Raw genomic sequence first — 15,317 nt, forward strand, 5'->3', positions numbered from 1 at the left:
TTCTGTTAAGTTTCTCAGGATCCACATATGAGTGAAAACATATGATATCTCTTTCTCTGGCTGACTCATTTCACTCAGCATAACACCTTCCAGTTTGATCCACTTTGCTGCAAATGGCATGATTTCATTCTTTCTCATTGCCAAGCAGTAGTCCACTGTATATATAAACCACATCATCTTTATCCATTCATCAGTTGATGGTCATTTAGGGTCTTTCCATAATTTGGTTATTGTTGAAAGCGCTGCTGTAGACATTGGGGTACATGTGCCCCTGTGAATCAGCAGTCCTGTATCCTTTGAATAAATTTCTAGTAGTGCTCTTGCTGGGTCATAGGGTAGTTCTATGTTTAATTTTTTGAGGAACCTCCACACTGCTTTCCAGAGCAGCTGCACCAGTTTGCATTCCCACCAACAGTGCAAGAGGGTTCCCATTTCTCCACATACTTGCCAGCATCTATTGTTTCCTGAGTTGTTAATTTTAGCTACTCTGACTGGTGTGAGGTGGTATCTCAGTGTGGTTTTGATTTGTATTACAAGAGAAGGAATTTTTAAATATAAACTTTTAAAAAACATTTTACATATGCTTGTCATATATTATTTGATTTTACTTATAATTTTAATGTCCTGCTGTATTTAAAATATATATAATAAGAAGGAAGTTATGTCCTTGTACCTGAAACTAACACAACATTGTATGTCAACTGTATTGCAATTATAAAAGGAAGAAAGAAAATTATACCTTGTCTTTGCAGGTTAGAATAACAGACGTAATTTTCAATGTGACAGTAGTTCAAGAACTGTTATCTTATTTGAAGTCTTAAATTCTACCATTCTCTGAACTTTTCAGTAGTGCATCTTGATTTTACGTGGTATGATACAGCAGATATTTCTCTTCCAGCTCTTTTCTTATCCTTTAAAAATGTTTTCCCTTTCCTCACATAAGAAATTTAGATTTCCCTCTCTCCTGTGGAAAATTTGTCTTTTAATTTTATAAATAAAATTACTCTTTTTTTATTCACGGGAGATACGTAGAGAACATTCAAAATTACATTTGCATGGGAAGAGTGCCTGGTGTTTACTGAACAATCAAGTTATGAAATGAGGTCACTTTTAAGGAGAGGCCAGGCAATTTGCGAGTAGGTGTATTTGCTTTATCTTTTGATTGCAAAGCAGCCATTGTCAGTTTTATCAAAACCGCATTTCTCAGAAACACTAGTCTATTTTAAAATACAAGCCTACTTTCTAGAATTCCCTTCCATTTGACTTTTTTTCGAGGCATCTGAATCTATGACATCTAAAATGCTTTATATGATCTCAAAAACATGGATTTTCATTTCTCTACAGGAACAAGAAAGAAGCTGAACTAAAAGCAAGATCATTTCTTTTTTAAGACATTCCTTCATTAAAATGGCCATCTGTTTGGTCAAATACAACTTGTCTCTTCTCTTTTTGGGTTCTGTGTCTACATTTGGACTAGGATCACTTTGCCCTCTTTGTCATATTCTACTTGATATTTGTCATAGATTTTGTTTGTAATCTGTGTTGTACAAAAATGGAGCATTTTCCTTAATTACAGGGTTTTTTTTCCTTCCTAATTCATATTTATTTGAAAAAAAACAAAATTTTCAAGGAAAATCAAAAATGACTTTTAAAACTGATTATGTGATTTATATCATATTTTGTAATGTCATCTTGTGTTTATCTTGATAATTTGCTTTTTTTAAACTCATGACACTTTTCTTTGTTTTTTTCCATTGTCCTGCAATTTCAGAGCATATAACTTCTAATGCCAGCGATAGTGAAAGTAGTTACCGTAAGTGTTTTAAGTTACTTGTTCTTTTGTAATCACAAGTAATACATACCCTTTGGGAGTTATTGCCTTAGTGATGTGTTCTAAAAACAAAATCAGATGTGTAATATTTTTAAATTAGGGAGAGCCAAGTAAAAGTCTGTACTTCAGAAATAAAGTCCTGTATGTACAACAGCTAATTTCCAAAAATTTACAAAATTCTAAAATCCTTTTTACAAACAGTACTATTTGTATACACAGTACACTTACATGTATGTATCTTTTACAAGAAAAAAATCTGGTTAAATGAGGGATAAACTTCTATTTTGCCATTTTCTTTAGTAATTTTGTTTTTAATATGAGCATTAAAATGTTTTTAAGTAATGCTAAATTTTTGTTAGCTTTGTGTCCTTTTTTATTCTTTGTCACCAGTTCTGGGTTAACTGTTCTGGGTTAAGTTATTTATTACCAGCGTCTGGTGAACATACACGATGAAGGAAAATTTTTCAACAGTTGCTCAAACAATAATACTGATTTCTTTCTGGTGTACTGTGTTACATTCTTGGTATCATATTGTTAAGTGAACTATGCAAGCATGTGAAGTTTTTTTAACAGATTTGGGCATGGGAGTAACAGGGGGAGTGCATGAATTTATCAGTTGTGGTACCGTAAAAATTAAAATTGCTTTTCTAACTTTTTTTTTTTTACTGCTGTCTAATGTGAAAGTAATCTTGATTACAGATGAGTATGGCTGCTCAAAAGGTCCATCCTGTTAATATCAGTCTCTGATATTTTTTCATGTTGACAATATATACTTTTAACCCTCATTCATTTCATTGGTTGTTATTTTTTGCATAATAGTTACATAACAATTTTCTTTTTTTTGGTATGAGAATGTGATTTCTTATTAGTGTTTTATTAATGTGTAATCAGAACTCACCATAGAGCAGTTGAGTAGCTTTCTAGTCTAAAAAGAGGTAATGAAAGTATATACTGTCTGTCTCACCATTTGCATGAATTGTTAGGTGTGGAATATTCAAATTGCATGTTTTTGCTAATATATAAACCATGTTTTACAGTACTTTAAAAAGCAGCTTGTAAGTATGTATTTTATACATTATGATAATAGATAAAACAGTGAAATACACTTTTAAAGCAGTGAAATATACTTTTAAAGCCAGTATATGAATTTAAAAGCTCTACAGCTGCATACATGTGATATAAACCAGTGACAAATTTAATGAAAAGGTTGCTATAGAATCTTGATAATCAAGGGGAATATCCTCAAATATATTATACAACATTGATTGTTTTTATTGAACTGCTTGAAGTAACAGTCCTTCCTAGTTTGTTTTCTATACATGTGTGTGTGTGTTAAGAATCCCAGGAATTTTTAACTCTCTCTTTAGTTCATTTTGCTGAGTGAAGATATAATTTGTAGGCTTTTTTTTTAATTGGCTTTATTAAGCAATTCATGAATTGAGCAGCATCCCATCTAGTAGTAGAAGGGAGTACCCTTATCTAAAGCTTTTTTAAACTCATTTTTTTGTTTTAATATTGTTTTTCCTTTTTTTTTTTTTTTTTTTTTTTTTTTTTTTTTTTTTTTTTAAATTATAGCATGGGAGAGGGGCAGGGAGAGAAAGGGAGGGCATCTTAAGCATCTCCACACAGAGCGTGGAGCCAGACATGGAGCTTGATCCCACAACCCCAGGATTATGACCTGATCCAAAATCAAGAGTTGGGACACTCAACCAGCTGAGCCACACAGGCACCACTAAACTCACTTTAAATGTTATATATATATTATTTTTTCATTTTTTAATGTTTATTTCTGAGAGAGAGAGAGAGAGAGACACAAGCATGAGTGGGGTAGGGGCAGAAAGAAGGAGGCACAGAATCAGAAGCAGTCTCCAGGCTTCGAGCTTTCAGCACAGAGCCTGATGCAGGGCTTGAACCCAAAAACTGCAAGATCATGACCTGAGCCAAAGTCAGATGCTTAACTGACTGAGCCACCCAGGTGCCCCATAAATGTTATATTTTTAATTGAATAAATGAATTATTAGAACAATTAGTGAATTTTTTTTACCAGTAAAATAGTGACTATAGTTTTACCTTTATATTAAATTTTTTATTATAATCATAACTATAAAAAAATAAATATATCCTGTTAAATATTGTATCTGGTGGGACCAAAAGAACAACATATTCTTAATAGCAGTAAATTGCATAAATATGCATATATATGTAGAACTGTTCTTTAAAAAGTTAATCTTTAAGAGACTTATTAGTTCTCAGCTTCTGAATAAAAATTAATGTCACATGCTTGACATCACAAATAAGATTTTAAATAGATCTAATGATAGTTTAAAACACAGAATAACAGAAAAGTAGTTGTTAAATAGCACATTTATATTTTGTTTTTTACATTTATCAAACTTATGACTTTATAATTTTCCACTTTTTTTTTCTTTTTTTTTTTCTTTTTTTTTTTTTTAACTAAATCTTGCTGGAAATAATTCACAAAGTACATCTTTGCTGTTTTCTCAGGAAAGTGCCAGTAATTTATATGTTATGTATGACAAATTAAATTAGCATTAGTTATCTTAATAGATTTTCTCATCTGTATTTTAACTTTCTAATAGGTGGTCAAGAAGAATATGTCTTATCTTATGAGCCAGTGAATCAACAAGAAGGTTTGTGAAGTCTGTTGATTTATAATCTAATAGAAAAATATACTTCTTACTTTGGAAAATAGGTCTAACTTACACCTCAAAATAATGTTTATTAGAATTTTGCTATATTTTTTTCTATAAATATAGAAATTTGCTATATGTATCTTGTGAAGTGTGGTTTAGTTTACAGTGTTAGAATTTAGTCATTTTGTATTAGCTGTTTTATATTGCTATTTTATTTTCTAAGCAGCTTCTTTCCAGTGTTTATGATAGTGTCACTGTCCTTCAGTGACCCTTGTTCAAAATTTTGTAAACATCTTTGATCTTTCTCTGTTTTCATCTCCCTTGTCCAGTCAGTTTCTAGGTCCTATTTATCCTTCTCTCATTATCTTCCTTATTTATGACCTTCTTTTCATCCCTCCTACCATAATTCTGATCCTATCAATCTCCCTGCTTTTAGCATAATCCTTTACAATCCAGTGTAAGGTATAATCCACTTCTATTAAATCATCTTTCTAGATCACTCCTGTAATTATATCACTTCTTACACCCAGTTTCTTTTTTGCCCTTCTTTGATCTGCTTCCTAACAATTCCTACTTCAGAAAGGATCAGAAAACACTAAACTGGTGTTTTCTCATTTGTAATGAGATGATACTAGCATTGTAGAGAAACACTATCTGCTAAATTCTGAATTTAACTTGGTTGAATTGCCAAGTTTATGACTTCTAATGGGAGATTAACTTAAGTTTAAGATCTGAAAAGTGTATAAACTAGCAAGTTCAGCATCATTGATGGAGAAAGAAAAAAATATTCTTTATAACATTTAAAGATATTTTTATTCTCCGGTGAAATACATTGATTTTTGTTGAGTGTTTATTCCTTTTAACGTGCAGTTTATCTTTACAGTTAATTATACTCGACCAGTGATCATATTGGGACCTATGAAAGACAGGATAAATGATGACTTGATCTCTGAATTTCCTGACAAATTTGGATCGTGTGTTCCTCGTAAGTAAGCCACATAAATATCCTTAATTATTGTTCTTAACATTTTGTCACCATGTGTCGTAAAAGCAAACATTACCATTTTTAATGGTTTATACTAAGTTATCCGTTATTCCTCCATATTATTGTCCCTTTTTAAGTTTCAATTAATCGCTGTTGTGTTAAACTTAACAAAACATTATTTAAGCAGAAAATAGATTTGTTATGTTTGTTAATACTAAACACTTCAAGTTATTTTCTATTGAAGATACAACTAGACCAAAACGAGACTATGAGGTAGATGGAAGAGATTATCATTTTGTGACTTCAAGAGAGCAGATGGAAAAAGATATCCAGGAGCATAAATTTATTGAAGCTGGCCAGTATAATAACCATCTGTATGGAACAAGTGTCCAGTCTGTGCGGGAAGTAGCAGAAAAGGTAAGCACCATGGGCACCTGGCTGGCTCAGTCGGTAAAGCAGGTGACTCTTGATCTCAGGGTTATAAGTTCAAGCCCTATGTTAGAAGTAGAGATTACTTAAAAATAAAAACTTTAAAAAAAAACGTACCAGAGCAATTCCAGAATATAGTTTCTAATCAGATGTGCCTTTGACAGTATAAAAGAATGATGGGATAGAAACTTTTAATTCATATTTTTGAAAAAGTATAGGCTAAATATTGTAGCATTGATCATTTTAATATTATGAATTCAACTAAATACTTAATTTTAGATGACTTAGAAAAATACAGACAGTAGATAAGGAAGATCAACAAAGAAAATGAGGACAGAAATGGTAACATGAATCTAAGGGAGGTTGTTCTTATAAGGTCCTATACATTTGCTATACATAGACCTTGTACTTGGCAATAGCTTTCCAAACGTCTAGCATAATTAAAGAACTAAGACTAGCAATGTTCATTAATAACAATGAACCAGATGTTTAAGTATAGTTGTTCTTGTACTAAGACGAAATAAAAATTTCTCCCGAATAGTCATATTTAATTAACAACAGTTTAAAAAATGCTCAGCAGCTCTGTAACAGCACAGATTTTCTGAGAGCATCCTTCAGATGATGATGTAGTCTGATGATGTATTAACATTGAGTTAAAGCAGTTTTATGGTAAAGCCAAAACCGTGTATTCCAGACAAACTGCTATGCTCAAATTACTATTTGGACCTAGAAAGTAAACATCAAGAAATTATTTTATACCTTTAAAATTAGTGGTTTAAGACTCGGTAATGGAATACCTGTAAAACATAAAGCAGTAATTCAGCATCTCAGTTTTCCATCCGTAAATACTACTCTTTTTTATAAGAGGCTTGGTTAACTCTGATTAGTTTTTAAAATTTTTTAAATGGAAATGTCCAGTGATGCCAAGAATTTGGGAAAATAGAAATCTTAGATATTTTTAGTGGGTTATAAATTAACAGAACTTCTTTTGAGAAGAGTTTGGCAATACCTAAATAAATGCTTGTACCCTGTGACTCAAAAATACACTTCTTGGTATCTAAGTAGAAATTTACTTATGATGATTATGTATAAGAATGTTCATAGCTCTTTATAATAGTGAAAAATTGGAATCAACAAAGGGAAATGGTGAGGTGAGGTGCCTGGGTGGCTCACTAGGTTAAGCGACTGACTTTGACTCAGGTCATGATCTCACAGTCTGTGAGTTTAAGCTCCATGTTGGGCTTTGTGCTGACAGCTCAGAGCCTGAAGCCTACTTCAGATTTTGTGTCTCCCCCTTTCTCTGCCCCTCCCTGCTTGCTCTCACTCTCTCTCTCAAAAATAAATAAGCATAAAAAATTTTTTTAATAATTAAAAAAAAGGAAAACGGATAGTTAACTTATTTATGCAGTGGGATACAACAGCTAGAGTGAATAAACTAGAATATTCACTAGTGAGGTGTAACTACATTAATAAATCTCAAAATATAATGATGACTGTGAAGTTGCAAAGAAGACATACAGTATGATACTATCTACATAAATTTTAAAATAACATGAAACAGCCTATATGGTTTATGGATACATGCTTGGTAAACATAAAAACATGGATGGGAATCATACACACGTATTTCAGGAATATACATAAGCCACTATTCACTGGTTTTCCTTTGGGAGGAAAGGGAAGAAAATTATAGCTTTAGCTTTATTCATGATGTTATATTTCTTCTAAATTTTTTAAAAATGTAAAAAACCACATCCTCACCCTAACTGAAAGATAATGTCCAAACTTCAAATTACTGACAAACGGAAAAGTAAACACCAAGTCACAGCAAGCTATTTCTTGTGCAAGCCATGTAGAGAAGAAAATATTAGAAAGTTCCATAAAGTAAGAATATTACAAGTTCTGCTCTGATCACAATGCAGTAAAGCTATAAATGATGAGAAAATCAAAAACAGTAAGGCCCACCCAACTAGAAATTTTAAAACTATCTGTTAACTATTACATGAAAGAGAAAATACAAAATGAAATTATAAGTTTTCTTAATAACGAAAACAGTACATATCAGAATCCATGGGATACATTTAAAAGTGATCACAAGAAAATTCACAGCCTTAAAAACTTTTCCAAACAAAAATAAATAAGAATAAGTAAATAAATAAGAATAAGTAAAAGACTAGAAAGAGAGAAAGGGAGGGCATAGTAAAAATAAAAACAAAAATTATATGATAGGCAGAAGGAAGGAAATAATAAAAATAATAGAGGAAAACAGAAAAAGAAAACAAAAAGCAATAATCAATGAAACCCAATTGATGAAACCCAAAATTGGTTCTTTGAGAAGATCAGAGTCATTAATAAATGTTTAATCTGATCAGTAAAAGAGAAAAGACAAATTATCAATATCAGAAATGGGAGAGATCAAGGGATACAGGAGTACTGATGCATAGGGGCACTTGTACCCCAATGTTTATAGCAGCACTCTCAACAATAGCCAAGATATGGAAAGAGCCTAAATGTCCATCAACTGATGAATGGATAAAGAAATTGTGGTTTATATACACAATGGAGTACTACGTGGCAATGAGAAAGAATGAAATATGGCCCTTTGTAGCAACGTGGATGGAATCGGAGAGTGTGATGCTAAGTGAAATAAGCCATACAGAGAAAGACAGATACCATATGGTTTCACTCTTATGTGGATCCTGAGAAACTTAACAGAAACCCATGGGGGAGGGGAAGGAAAAAAAAAAGAGAGAGAGAGGTTAAAGTGAGAGAGAGCCAAAGCATAAGAGACTCTTAAAGACTGAGAACAAACTGAGGGTTGATGGGGCGTGGGAGGGAGGGGAGGGTAGGTGATGGGTATTGAAGAGGGCATCTTTTGGGATGAGCACTGGGTGTTGTATGGAAACCAGTTTGACAATAAATTTCATATATTAAAAAAATTAAAAAAATAAAACCATCTCACAAAATTAAAACTAAACTAAAAACACTATATTATACTATCTTGCTTAAAGAATAATAATAATAAACACTGGTGTATAAAAGAAAAAAACAAATGGGAGAGATGACAATTTATAAATATTAAAAGGAAAATCAAAGAATATTAGGAACAACTTTATACCACTCAGTTCAACAATTTAGTTGAAATGGATAATTCAGGGATGCCTGGGTGGCTCAGTCGGTTGAGCGACGAACTTCAGCTCAGGTCATGATCTCACAGTTTGTGAGTTGGAGCCCCGTATCAGGCTGTGTGCTGACAACTCAGAGCCTGGAGGCTGCTTCTGATTCTGTGTCTCCCTCTCTCTGCCCCTCCCCCACTGATGCTGTGTCTCTCTCTGTCTCAGAAATAAATAAATATTTAAAAATTAAAAAAAAAAAGAAATGGATAAATTCCTTGAAAGAAATAAACTACTTAAGCTTACTTAAGAAATATACCATTTGAATAGTCATATATGCTCTAAAGAGATTGATTTACATTTAAAAGTCACACACACAAAAATCGCCAGTTCCATGTGGCTTCACTAATAAATTCTACCAAACATTTAAGGAAGAATTCATACCCATTTTTACCATAAAATTTAAAAAGAGGGAGTACTGTCCAATTCGTTCTGTGAGTCCAACATTACCTAAATTTCTAAATCTGAAAACACAAAAAAACTACAGACCAATATTTCTTAGGAACACATCTACAGAAATGCTAAGCAAAATTTTAGCAAGTTGAATCTTAATATATAAAAAGGATAATATGCCACTGCCAAGTAGGATTTATGCAGTGAATAGAAGGTAAATACTAGAAAATCAGTTAGTGTAACTCACCACATTAAAAAGGAACTCATGGTTCCTTTTTTTCCTAAAAAAGGAAAATCATAAAATTATCTCTAGAGTTAAAGAAAAGCATTTGACAAAATCCAACACCCATCAGAAACATATCAAGGATATCTATTTTTACCACTTGTTTTCAGCATTATGCTACAAGTCCTAGCCTGCGCAATAAGTCAAAAGAAGAAATAAAAGTTTTTCAGTTTGGAGAGGAAGAAGTAAAATTGTGTTCATTTACAGATGACGTGATGGTCTATGTAAAAAGTCTGATAGAATTTACCCCCAAAAAACTACTAGAATTTGTAAGTTTAGCAACAAGGATGCCTGGGTGGCTCAGTCAGTTAAGTGTCCAACCCTTGATTTAAGCTCAGGTCATGATCTCACAGTTCGTGGGTTCAAGCCCCCTGTCATGCGCTGCCCTGACTGCTAGGAGCCTGCTTAAGATTCATTCTCTCTCTCTCTCCCCGCCCCCTCCCCTGCTCACACATGCATGCACACTCTCTCTCTCTCAAAAATAAACATTTTTAAAAAATAAGTTGAGCAAGAATGAAGGGTACAGTATCATTCATTATACAAATCCTATATACTTAAACCACACGTAAGTTGAAATTGTGAAAAACATTACTTATAGTAGTCTCAAAAAATATTAAATACTTAGAAATAAATCTGACACAAGATTTATAGATCAGTACACTAAGAACCACAAAGCATTGCTGAGAGAATTAAAGACCTAAATAAGTGGAGAAATACACTATGTTCATGGTTTCTAAGACTTCATATTATGTAGATGTCAGTTACCTCTAAGTTGAGCTTGTAGACTCAGTACAACTCCAATCAAAATCTGAGTAGGGGCATCTGGATGGCTCAGTTGGTTAAGCCTCCGACTTCAGCTTAGATCATGATTTGTGGGTGGTTGGTTCAAGGCCCCACATCAGGCTCTGTGCTGACAGCTAAGAGCCTGGAGCCTGCTTCAGGTTCATATTCTCTCTCTCTCTCTCTCTCTCTCTCTCTCTCTCTCTCTCTCTCTGTCAAAAATAAATAAACATTAAAAACATTTTAGGGGCGCCTGGGTGGCGCAGTCGGTTAAGCGTCCGACTTCAGCCAGGTCACGATCTCACGGTCCGTGAGTTCGAGCCCCGCGTCGGGCTCTGGGCTGATGGCTCGGAGCCTGGAACCTGTTTCCGATTCTGTGTCTCCCTCTCTCTCTGCCCCTCCCCCGTTCATGCTCTGTCTCTCTCTGTCCCAAAAATAAATAAACGTTGAAAAAAAAAAAAAAAAAAAAAAAAAAAAAAACATTTTAATAAAAAATTCTAAGCAGATCTTTTTGTAGAAAATAACATGCTAATTGTAAAGCTTATAGGAAATGCAAAAATCTAGAATAGCCAAAACAACTTCGAAAAAAATCCAAGATGAAGGACTCACACTGCGTGTTTTGAGACTTATAAAAATACAGTAATCAAGATACTGTGGTAGTGGCATGAAGACATACAAGTACATCAGGACATACTAGAGAATTCTTAAATGGACCCATGTATATATGGGCAACTGTGGACAAAAGTACAACAGCAGATCAGTGGAGAAAGGGATTGTCTTTTCAGTAAATGGTGCTGGAGCAATTGACTAGCCATGCCTCATATCATATACAAAAATTAACTAAAAATAGATTATAAATGTAAACCCTAAAACTATAAACCTTGTTGAAGAAAACATTGGAGAAGAATCTTAATGACTGGTTTTGGCAAAGGTTTCTAAGATAGTATAGCAAAAACACAATCCATAAAAGAAAATAATGACAAATTGGATTTCATCGAAATTAAAATTTCTGCTCCTAAAAAACACTGTTAAAGGAATAAAAAGACAAGTCATATAGTAGGAGAAAATACTTTCAAATCATACATATATTTTCATCTCATGAAAGACTTTTATCCGGAATATGTAAAGAACTCTTACAATAATAAAGACAACCCAATTTAAAAATGGGCAAACTATTGGGGCACCTTGGTGGCTCAGTCAGTTGAGAATCAGATTCTCAGTTTCAGCTCAGGTCATGATCTCACTGTTGGTAGGGTCAAGCTTCATGTCAGGCTCTGTGCTGATAAGGCCCGAGCCTCCTTGGGATTCTGTCTCTTCTCCCTGCCCCTTCGCTGCTGTCTATCTGTCTATCTCTCTCTCTCTCCCCCCCCCCGTCTCTCTCTCCCCCCCTTTCTGTCTCCCCACCCTCTCCCTCTCCCCCCCTCTGCCCCTCTCCCCCTTTCCCCTGTTCCCTCTTTCCCCTTCCCCCCCCTCGAATTTTAAAAAAGTTTTCTTTTTTTATGTTATTTATTTTTATTAAGTTTTTTATTTTAATTCCAGTATTGATAACATACAGTGTTATATTAGCTTCAGGTGTACAATATGGTAATTCAGCAATTCCATATATTACTCCATGCTCATTGTGGTAAGTGTGCTCTTTAATCCCCTCACCTATTTCACCCACCCACATACCCACCTCCCCTCTGGTAACCATTGGTACAAAGGTAGAGTTTTGAGTTGGTTTTACTCTTGTGCACATTTTGACTTCCTCACACCCCACCACAGGCTGTTACCATCACCTTGTACACCAACTCTAAAGCCCACCTGAGTTCCCCAGAGTGAGACCAAGGGTGACACAGGGCTTAGAGTGGGCTCAGAATATGCCACCCCAAAATACGCCAGTTTGATATATTGACTATTTTCAGCTAAAGGCACTTGAAAAACAACAGGTGTAAGAAAGGCACAATGATTTCCCCTTTTCTTCCTGAAAACAGGAGATAAAACTCCCATATGTAACAGACCCTCCCCTGCATCTGGAGGGAAAGAACATTCCAAGTTGAATTTTTACAAACAAATTTAACCAAAGTAACCCCTGTCTTCCTTTAGTCTCCTCATACATTTTAGTTACTTTTTCATAATTACTACTCTTCAATCTAGTATATAAAAAAGTTTTCTAATGGGCAAAGTATTTAAAAAGACATTTCTCTAAAGAAGATATACAAGTGGCCAATAAAAACATGAAAAGACATCCATCATAATCAGTCATTAGGGAAATGCAAATTGAAACCATAATTAGGTGCCACTACACACCCATCAGAATTACCAAGCTTTGACAGAGCTATAGAGCAATCAGAACTCTCATAGACTTTGCTGGGTGAGAAAATAAAAACATACAACCACTTTGAAAAAGAGTTTAAACATACACCTACCATATGATCCACTTCTGGAGAAAAGAGAACATACGTTCATACAACGATAATCTCTAATAACAGAAAGCAGACCAGTGGTTCTCACGAATTGAGATCATGACCTGAGCTGAGATCAAGAATGGGACACTTAACTGACTGAGCCCATGCTCACCCATACACCCCTACTATATCCTTTCTGAATTGTCAACTCACATATATTCTTTTTTACAATAAAAGTAATTAATAAAAATTTTTTTAAGAATTTAAGGTAGAAAATAGAAAAGTAGAAAATCTAGAAAAAGTTAACACAATAGACAAACCATGAGTTGACCTGAATTTTTTAAGAAGAAAAATAACAAGTAATAGAAACAGGAAATGACAAGGGAACATACCATTGAAATAAGAGGAAATCACAAGACTACTTTCTATATCTGTATATAAATAATATTTTTTTAAGTTTGTATATTTTGAGAGACAGAGAAAGCACAAGTGGTGGAGGGGCAGAGACAGAGAGGGAGAGAGAGAAAATCCCAAGTAGGTTTTGCACTGCCAGCACAGAGCCTGATGTGGGGCTCAAACTCATGAAACCATGAGATAATGACCTGAGCCAAAACCAAGAGTTGGACCAACTGAGCCATGCAGGTGTTTGTATATAAATAAATTTCAAACTTGGTTGCAGGGCACCTCGGTGGCTCAGTTGGTTAAGCGTCCGACTCTTGATTTTAGCTCAGGTCATGATCTCACAGTTCGTGAGTTCAAGCCCCGCATCAGGCTCTGTGCTGACAGTGAAGAACCTGCTTGAGATTCTGTCTCCCTCTTTCTCTGCCCCTCCCCTGATCAGTCTCTATTTCTCTCTCTGTCAAAATAAAGAAACATGAGGGGGGAAAAACTTGGTTGCAATGGAAATTTTTTTAGAAAACTATGGTATACCAAAATTGACCTGTCAGAAATGGAAAGCTTTCTTTAGAAGAAATAGAGCACTTTATCAAGGAACTACCCCACCCACAAAGAGCACCAGGCACAGATGGCTTCACAGGAGAATTCTATCTAATCCCAAAGGTTAGACTGTTCTAAAGCTCTACAAACTGTTCAAGAGCATTCTTTTTATGAAGCAAGTATAATATTGATATCTAAGCCAGCTAGAGACAGAAAAAATCATAAACCAATATCACAAATACTAATGCAAAAACATTAAATATTTTAGGAAACAGAATCCCATAGCACGTTGCAAAACTAATACACCATAACCAAATGGGTTATGACCCATAACCAAATAAATGGTTATGACCTTAAAGAAATTTAAGGTCAGCTCAAAGTTAGAAAATTCATCAATATAATCTACCACAGATCTAAAGAGAAAAATCAAAAATTTCCAGATGCCTAAAAATCTTTTGGTAGAATTCAGTACCTTACCAGGGGGAAGAAAAACTTAAAAACACAGAGATTGGTGTTACTTTTAAAAAAGAAAAGGAGATGGGGCACTTGGCTGACTCAGTCAAAAGAGCATGTGACTCTTGATTTCCAGGTCATGAGTTCAAGTCCCACGTGGGGTGTAGAGATAAATAAATTTTTAAAAGCTGTAAATAGAGACTTAGATGGATGAATGGATGGATACATATTCTTTTAAATATTTAATGGGAAAAATACAAGGCAAAATATGAGGAAATTCCATTATGTTGAAGAACAAAGCAAGGATGTCTGTTATCTCCACTACTATTCAACATTGTACCCAAGGTATTCATTGTACTTGAGGCATTAGTCAATGCTGTTAGACCAGAGAAGTCAATTAGAGGCATAGAATTGGGGGGAAAGTAAAACTAGCTAGATTTTCAGATAGTAGTATACCTGGGAAACCATTCAAAATCTATCATAAAATTTATTTTGTAAAATAAATTATAAAGTATTACAAAATTAAAGACAATTATAAAATGAAAGTCACTTAAAAAAAACTAGAGTAGGGTCAAGACAGAGGAAAATGGCGGCGTAGGAGGACGCTGGGCTCACCGCGCATCCTGCTGATCACTTAGATTCCACCTACACCTGCCTAAATAACCCAGAAAACCACCAGAGGATTAGCAGAACGGAGTCGCCGGAGCCAAGCGCGCTCCACGAACTGGCCAGAGGGAGCCGGGGCGGAGGGGCGGCTCGCCGGCCAAGCAGAGCCCCCGAGTCTGGCTTGCAAAAGCGGAGAGGCCTGACGGACTGTGTTCCGACAGCAAGCGCGACTTAGCGTCTGGGAGGTCATAAGTTAACAGCTCTGCTCGGAAAGCGGAAAGGCTGGAGGACAAAGGGAGGGAGAGCTGCTGAGCCCCCGGACGACAGAGCTCAGTTTGGTGGGGAACAAAGGCGCTCGCCAGCGCCATCTCCCCCGCCCATCCCCCAGCCTAAATCCCAAAGAGAAC

General features: G+C 34.9%; 1 protein-coding gene across 10 annotated transcripts in view; it reads left to right on the forward strand.

Annotated features, from left to right (window-relative positions):
- DLG1 (discs large MAGUK scaffold protein 1) overlaps window positions 1-15,317 on the forward strand; it is a 285,749-nt gene that overhangs the window by 247,496 nt on the left and 22,936 nt on the right. For all 10 annotated transcript variants that reach the window (XM_047874935.1, XM_047874936.1, XM_047874938.1 and 7 more), the window contains 4 exons: window positions 1,772-1,813; window positions 4,432-4,482; window positions 5,369-5,470; window positions 5,715-5,887. In XM_047874935.1, coding sequence (XP_047730891.1) covers window positions 1,772-1,813; window positions 4,432-4,482; window positions 5,369-5,470; window positions 5,715-5,887 — 368 coding nt within the window. The remainder of the gene's footprint in view (window positions 1-1,771; window positions 1,814-4,431; window positions 4,483-5,368; window positions 5,471-5,714; window positions 5,888-15,317) is intronic.

The sequence above is a fragment of the Prionailurus viverrinus genome, chromosome C2 (genome assembly GCF_022837055.1).
Source record: "Prionailurus viverrinus isolate Anna chromosome C2, UM_Priviv_1.0, whole genome shotgun sequence".
NCBI classification, from domain to species: domain Eukaryota; kingdom Metazoa; phylum Chordata; class Mammalia; order Carnivora; family Felidae; genus Prionailurus; species Prionailurus viverrinus.